Source organism: Zonotrichia albicollis, chromosome 8 (assembly GCF_047830755.1).
Source record: "Zonotrichia albicollis isolate bZonAlb1 chromosome 8, bZonAlb1.hap1, whole genome shotgun sequence".
NCBI classification, from domain to species: Eukaryota; Metazoa; Chordata; class Aves; order Passeriformes; family Passerellidae; genus Zonotrichia; species Zonotrichia albicollis.
Genome location: NC_133826.1, coordinates 45,722,724 through 45,730,494, shown reverse-complemented (window position 1 = coordinate 45,730,494; position 7,771 = coordinate 45,722,724). Strand labels below are relative to the sequence as shown.

General features: G+C 56.3%; 1 protein-coding gene across 1 annotated transcript; it reads left to right on the top strand.

Annotated features, from left to right (window-relative positions):
* The first annotated feature begins 3,925 nt into the window (after positions 1-3,925).
* LOC141729923 (C-type lectin domain family 2 member B-like) lies at positions 3,926-7,450 on the top strand. The gene is made up of 5 exons (XM_074546580.1): positions 3,926-5,389; positions 5,768-5,866; positions 5,969-6,150; positions 6,351-6,451; positions 6,542-7,450. Exons 1-5 carry the CDS (start codon positions 5,356-5,358, stop codon positions 6,654-6,656), a joined length of 531 nt encoding a protein of 176 aa, XP_074402681.1. The 5' UTR covers positions 3,926-5,355; the 3' UTR covers positions 6,657-7,450.
* The last annotated feature ends 321 nt before the right edge of the window (positions 7,451-7,771 follow it).

Here is a 7,771-nt window from a genome sequence, read left to right as displayed (position 1 = left end):
GTAAACTTTTATTTTGCTGTTAGAATTGAGGGAAAGAGCCCCATTTTCATCATCACCAGGTTCAAACTGAGAGCAAACACGGCTGTCCCTGGTCTGAAAGGGCTTCCCTTGAGAGGAACCTCTTGATGTGCCACTGTAAGAGTTCCATCGAGGGGGAGCTTCCATTTGAAGGGACCTTCACAGATGAAAAAGATGTGCAAAAGCCCCCAGAATGGTCTTTGTTGAGGGAAATTGAAGAGGGAAACTGTATTTCCCCTCGTTTATGGAAGGGATTAATATCTTAAATTCCTAAACTGAGGAAAAATCCCCTTTGGTTCACTTTTGATTTGGGATTAAATTGGGGGGATACCCTCCTTATGCATCATTTAGGGATCTAAATCGAGAGGGAACCTCCGTTCTCCCCTTGATTCAGGGCTTTGAACTGGCGACAAAAGGGAGTTTCTCCTTGGTTTAACCCATGGAGCAATTGCAATAGAAGGGTGAGGATGAGCTGGCGCTGCGGGCCGGGCTCAGTCTCTCCCTGGGGACGGCAAACGCCGCCAGGCACCGAGCGATGCCCCCGGCACTGCCTGTGCCGCGCCCGCCGGATCCAGCAGCGCTGGAAGCTCCAGGAGCAGCTCAGCGCCTGCTCCGCGCTCGGCCCTGCGAGCCCGGCCCGGAGCGGGGGCTCCGGACACATCCCCGTGCTGGGGCAGAGCCGCTGCTCGGCCCGGGGATCCTTTATCCCAATGGGGCGGCTGCCGGGGGCCGAGGGCACAGTCCTGGTTCCGAGGCTGAACCCTGCTGCTTCACCGCTCGTTCTCTTGCCGTGATTTGTGTCATAATGAAGTCAAAGAATTCCCCGCAGTCGTGTCCCTTTACACCAGTGACAGGTGAGTGATCTCTGCCTGGCCTTTGCCGATCCTCGAGCCTTTCCTGCTGTGTTCTGTTGCCTGCCCAGGGGCAGGAGCAGAGGCTCAGAGCGCTTTTGCTGGCCCGGGCACCTGGCCTGACCCAGCCCAGCCCCAGAGTCACTGCGAGAATTTACTGTAGAAGCTTTCATCCTAGAAGCTCTCATCCCAGAAGCTCTCCCCCCCGCCCACCCCGCCCCGTCCAGCGGAGCTACGATTCGTTCGAACCACTGTTTTTGGGAAAGGAAATGGAAAGTACCTGACACGACGACACCTCTTTCCTCCCCGCCTCGTCCCCACCCCTCGCTGCGTTCCGGCATCCTGATTGGTCAATCTGAAACAACAACCCACACCGGTTTTAAAATGAGGCAGCAGAGGCCGGGACAGGAGCGGAGCTGGCGGGCGCTGCGTTCGTGTCATTGCGGAGCGGCGGCGGAGCTCGGAGGAGGCTGCAGCCCAGGTGGGAGTGCGGTCGGTGCTGCCCCAGCTCGGGGCTCGCTGCGGGCGGAGGGGGCCGCGCTGAGGGCCGGGGGGTTCTGCCGAGTTCCTGGTGCCGGCTGCCCCCGTGTGCCCCCTGCTCTGGGACCGCCGAGGGAGCGGATGCCCGCGCTCTCCTCCTTGCCCGGATGGCCGGCATGGAGCCGGTGCCGCGGCAGCGATGGCTCATCCCGCCTGCTCCGTGCCCGGGACCGTTCCCGCCCGTGCGGCACCGGCCTCGGGGCCGCTGCTGGGGCGGGAGGTGTCCGTGCCCGGCTCGGGGCTGGCACGGCATGAACTTGAACGTGCCTCAGAGCCCAAAGCGCTGCAGGCGCCGAGTGCGGGCACAAAGCGGTGCATGCAGCCTGCTCCGGGGCCGAGGCTTCTTGGCGGTGCCCTCTGTGCCGAGAGCCGCTCCGTGTGTCCAGGCAGGGAGCCGCAGCGGCCGTGCCGGCTGTGTTGGAATTTAGCCAGCCTTTTCTTTCCTCCTCCTCCTCCTCCTCCTCCTCCTCCTCCTCCCTCCTTATTTTATCTTTTCAAATTTAAATCGGTCTCAGCTGCCTCCTTATTTCCTTCCTCTCTCACCTTCCAAGTCCTGTTTCCCAGACCTTGCTCTTTCCTTATACCCTTGATAACCCTATCCCCTCTTAAAGCTTTGTTGGATCCTTGTTTTTCTGCCTTCTGGAACTCAGGCAGTGGAGTGCCACAAGCCTGCAGCCACGTTGCTTCTCGTTCAGCTTGAATTCAATGGGTGTTTTTGGTTTGTTGTTGGTATTTTTTTAAACATTCTTGGAGAATCTACATGGCAAAGAAGAGAGCAGAAATAGGCTGGAGCACCACTGGCACAGTAACTGATATTTTACTCTTCCTCTTTTCCTTTTCAAAATACATGTAGATAAGAAAAACTTTTTAACTGTATGGTTTGGGACAAACACTCATTTTTTCCCTTTCTTTGGAAGAGATATGCAAGTCCTGAGTCCCTGGGCCAATGATCCCTGCATTTTATTTATGTTTTTACAATTAAACAAGGGGCAGATGAGATTGACAAGGAAGATACAACTCAGGAGCTTGCTGGGCTCTATGGGTGATGCCAAGAGCAGTAGGGTGTGAAGGCTGCTTTCCAGTCTGAGATTAATCCATAATAACCTGCTCACGGACATCAAAGGCACTGCTTAGAAGCCACTTGTTATTTCCCGAGGTGCAGGAGCTGGAGGGTTTGACAGAGCCTGGGCAGAATGATGAGGAGTATTCCTGTCAGATTTCTGCTTCTCTCCTTGTGCCAGCAAGAGAAACCCATCCTCGTTAAGGGTTTTGTTCCTGTGTGACAGTGTGTAGTTCAGAGCTAAAGCCGTGCCCAGGAGCGTTCATTATTTAATCTGCGCTGCCCCCTCAGCCGTGTGAGCTCTGAGCAGTGCGCTGGGCAGTGGGGCCGAGCCAATTTCGGGCAGTCGGGCTCGCAGCTTCAAGGGTTTGGAGTCAAGAGCGGAGCCTGAGCTCCCTCTGTGGTCAGAGAGGGGAAACATCTTCCTGTGCAGGGAACGCTTTCCCAGCCGGGTTCGCTCTCCTGACAGCTCCAGTCTCGCCTCTTCAAGAGCAGAGCACGCTGTGCCCCCAGGGCTTTGCCGCTGGGAGCACTGGGAGAGATCCTGGGAACACTTAACATTACTCAGATCTAACTTTGCTTAATCTTACCAACACTGAAATCGTATTCAAATGAAACACAACCAAACTTACAATCAATATCCTTAAAAGTGCTGAGTACTACAAAATGAAACTTATTCTGATGCTATTAATACCAAAAGGCACTGAAAATGAACCAAGTGTGGTTGAAATAATGGCATGATGGGTTTACTGGAGGGATTAGAAAAGTATGACAAACACTTTGACCCCATGTAATTTAACATGGAGAAAAACTCATGGTAGCCACAAATTTTATGGAATCGTAAGTTTACTAAGACCTTTTAAAGTGCAATTGTACTGAAAGAAACAACAATGTAGAATTTGGTTAACTGTCCAACAAACTGGGACCTTCTCGAGATTGTACTTAGTGTAATAGCATATCAGCATTTCTGTTAAAGAAATTCGATTGTGTTATGCTGCACATGATAAAAATAATGAGGCACTGGATTTACCGCTCTGAATCTCTCCAATAACAATTCTCAGAGAAATCAGAGTCCATGAAAAATACAAGATGAACTTTAGAAAAGCATTTCAGCATATATTTACGGCATTCTAGGACACGTTCCGTGAGGCTTCAGTGCCCAGGGGCAGTCAAAGCCCTTCGGCAAATGCCGGGGGTTCGCCCCGCCGCAGGGCTGGGGAGCCACGGGGGGGAGTGAGTTCGCCCGGGGCCAAGCCGAGCCCGGGGAGCGGGGAAAGCGCCGGCGGCAGCGAGGGCAAATCGGAGCGGGGAAAGCTGAGCTGGGACCCGCCCGGGGCTCGGAGGCGGCTCCAGCCCAGGTGAGACCCGCGCTCGGTTGTGCCTCGCCGCGGGCGGAGGGGGCTGCGGTGGGGTGGGGTGGGGGGCTCTGGTGAATTCCTTGTGCCGCGTTCCCCCGTTCACAGGCGAGGAAAATGGAATTCACTGCTTAGTGTTTTTGAAAGGTCAATAATAATAATGGTCATAATAGTAATGGGATATAAAAGGGAATAGTATTTACAGCACTGGGTGCTCTAAGTCAACAGTGAAAGAACACACCCGGGTAAACTGACAATGTTATATTTATACTGCTACCTCGCTGAGGTTCACGCATATTCTGGTATTTAATGTATTATTCAGACCTTTTTTCGAACTTTCTGATGTTTTGGCATCTTCTTTGTCTGACTTCTTCACACTCTTATCTGCATGATATCCTAAGTGTCACATCCAGATGTTTTATTTCTTCTTGTGTCTCCATCCAGCTGTTTCACATCCTCTGGATAAGATTTTAGTATGTTCTCTTTAAATTTAACATGGTACCTCTAAGTATTCTCTGGTGCTCTGGTTTCTGTCACCGTTATTTTATATCTTGGACAGGTTGGTCAGTGGATGGCTTTACACTGTTTTAGTCGTACAAAAGTCTTTTTCACATTGTTTTGCTAAGGTCTATAACACAGTACATTCATCACACTATCATTTCCATAAGTGATACAAAGACACTCTGCTCATTACATTGCAATTACTATGGGCAATATGGTGCATACATAAGCTGACAGATTATATGTTATTAACAGGCAGCTAAAAAGAGTTAGAATTGATACTACATCTAAATCATTCCAATCACTAAGAACATGCATAGGTTCGTACATAAATGCAAACCCCAAAATTTATGGGGCCATTTTTCCCACAGGCAGGGAGCCGCAGCGGCCGTGCCGGCGCTCGGTGTACCCGGGCTCCGAGGCGCCGGGGCAGGGAATCATGCGGGGCACAATGGTGAGCAGCCCGGGGCTGCTGCTTCTTGCCCCTCGGCAGGCAGACTCCGAGCCGCAGCTGCCCCGGGCCAGCAGCAGCCGGCAGCTCGCAGGCGCTCTCAGCGCCCGGCCCGCCACGGAGCTGGGCTGCAGCGGCTGCAGAGCCACAGGGGCCGCGGCTGCGGCCACCGCAGAGCTGCCGGAGGCTGCGCTTGTCTCCGCACCTGCTGCCGCACCTCTGGGCAGCGGCGACAGTGCAGCCACACCTGCCGCCGCCCTCCTGAGCCCCCGCACGGCCGGCACCAGCAGCGACCTCTCACCGTGTCCCTTTCAGGGTGCCATTAGCGCGGCTGTGAAGCTGTTCCTGAGGCCGAGCTCCCAAAGGATCTGCGAGCACTCATGATGAAGCTCCTGCAACTCCAGGAGGGACCAGCAGCCAGGGGTCCACACTTGCCTGGGGCACAAGAAGCCTCTTGGCATAAGCAGGGGGATGCCACTTGTGAGCGTGCAGAGACTGCAGATATGAAGAATGGATTCTGCACCAGTGACGGGAGTGTGAGGGAGGCGCTGGCTCCCCAGGGCACAGCAGCAACGGGCAATGAACACAAAAAGGAACCTCAGAAGATTCCTGGGTGAGTACAGGCCACCCCTGTGGCCTCTAGGGTGGGGCCCGTGTCCCCTGCCAAGGCCAGGGCTGGTAGGTGTGTGGCTGTTTCCCGATGTCTGGAAGAGGCCTCGTGCTCTGCTGGGCCCCATCCGTGGCTGGAAGCAAGAGCCCCAGCTGCCCCCAAGGCTGTGCAGTTCTCCTGCTGCGGCCTGTGCCCACAGCTGTGTCCCTGCCTGTGCCCACAGCTGTGTCCCTGCCTGTGGCCAGGCTCTTGGCTCTCTGGCTGCCACCTGAGGGAGGCCCACACTGCCTCAGGGCTCCCTGCTCTGCTCCCTGGCCATGGGCTGAGCAGATTGCAGGGCCGGCTCTGCTTCTGGCAGCCAGCAGCTCTTTCCTGCTCCAGGTGAATGGTTCAGGTGCCATCCCGTGGGCACGGCGGTGCTGATTCTGCTGCTCCTGGTGCTGGTGCTGGCTTTGGGGGCGGCCTTGGCTGTGCTGGCAGGTAAGGGAGGGGCAGCAGCCTGGGCCCAGCCCCTCGGGGCAGAGCGGGCTCCCTGCTCCCTGCACAGGGGAATCCTCAGACCTTCTCCTCTTCCCCCTGCAGCACCACAGGTTCCAGTCACACCTGCGACTCCGCTGTTGGTTCTGGGCTGTCCCCATGGCTGGGTTGGGTACAAGGGTGTCTGCTACTACTTCTCACGGGAATACAGCACGTGGGAGCAGGGTCAGGAACGGTGCACCGAGCTCAATGCCTCCCTGGCCATCGCCAAGGATGAGGAGGCCATGGTAAGTGAGGGGCTGCGGGCGGTGTGGGGTGGCTCAGGGCAGCCTGGGGGCGCTCCTGGGCCGGGCTCGGTGCTCGCAGGGCCGGGGCTGCAGCCCTGGGCCGGGGCCTTGCAGGGAAGGAGCCCCGGCGTGCGGGGGCAGCCCCGGGCACGTGTTCCCCCGAGGGGCCGGGGCAGCTCCCACTCCTCTCTCCTGGGCAGGATTTGCTCTCCCGCCTCTATGGGAACGTCGATTTCTGGCTCGGGCTGCGCAGACGGGGCGAGCGTCTGCACTGGGGGGACGGCAGCAGCTACAGCTCCCGGTGAGTGCCGGGGAGCCGGGCAGGGCCTGGGGGCACAGGGGCACAAGGGCTTCCCCTGGCAGCCAGCGCTGCCTCTGCTCCTCCCTGCAGGGTTCCTGTCCTTGGCAATTCCGAGTGTTTCTACCTGGCTGACGAGAGATTCAAGAGCGAGAACTGTTCCAAAGAGCATCCGTATGTCTGCAGCAAGGCCCAAGCTCCCCTGTAACAGGGGCTGCACAAAGGACCTTCTCCACGCTGGGCAGTGCCAGCTTCACCTCTGAGCCCAGCACAGCGCTGTCCTTCCTCAGCTGTGCCCTGTGCCTTGCACTTCCTCTGAGGGTCACCTCAGTGCCTCTCCATCCCCAGTGCCAGTGCTGGGCTGGGGCTGCAAAGGAAAAGTCTCTGCAATCCATCCTGCCACCGATGCTGCCTGCAGTGAGTGCATTGCCCTCACGACACAACGAGCTCCAATGGGAAATCCAGATCGTCCTGGGGTATTGGAATCCACAAACTGGTTGGAATGTGGTGACACTATTGGACTGTCTGTGGAGGAGGAGGAAGAACGGCTGACACATGCTGAGCAGGAATCCCTCTTTCGGCATCATGCACCTGTCTGTGAAGTAGGGTCAGTCAGCTGCTGGCTCTTGGTCTTTGCTGCCTTCGTAGGAGAGTGGTCTGATCTGCTGCTTGGGGAAGGGAATTCGCTGCCACCGCCACAACCCAGCCCAGAGCTGCTTCTCCTGCTGTGGGGCTGTGGGCTGAGCCTGTGCTGGTGAGAGCAGCCCCTACACGGGCCCCTCAGTGTCACCCCTCAGTGCCGCAGGGCCCTGTCCCCCCTGCTCGGGTGCCCGGCATCCTGAGCTCGCCTCTCCCTGCCCTGCTCACACCCGGCTGCCGCTGCCCACAGCGCCCCTGCCGGCCGCGCCCGGAACTGCAGCGAGGGGAAAGCGCCGGGACAGGCGGGGCTGGGCCGGCTCGGGCAGCGCCGCGCTGGGGTGGGGGGGTTGTGTGTTTTTTTGTATTGGGACTGTTTTATACTTTGTTATTATTTGTTATAATAATAAAAACTGATTTTCATATTCTGATATCTTTGCCTGATACCCCCTTAATTTCAGAAGTATAATAATCCAGAGGGAAAGGGTTTATATTTTCTATTGACAGGGAGGCTCCTGCCTTCCTTAGCAGATCCCTGTCTTTTAAACCAAAACACCCTCATCCCTCTGTGCCACTGTGAGGGGAAAAGGGAGGGAGGGAATCGGGGATAAAGTGAAGCCCAGGAAGGAGAGAACAGTGTGGGGAAGGTGCATTTTTGGGGTTTGGCATACCTCTCATTTTCTTGCT

Coding starts and splice junctions, on each gene's coding strand:
- LOC141729923 (XM_074546580.1), top strand. CDS start 5,356: ATGAACACAAAAAGGAACCTCAGAAGATTCCTGG. Junction 5,390..5,767: donor GAACCTCAGAAGATTCCTGG/GTGAGTACAGGC, acceptor TTCCTGCTCCAG/GTGAATGGTTCAGGTGCCAT. Junction 6,452..6,541: donor GGCAGCAGCTACAGCTCCCG/GTGAGTGCCGGG, acceptor TCCTCCCTGCAG/GGTTCCTGTCCTTGGCAATT.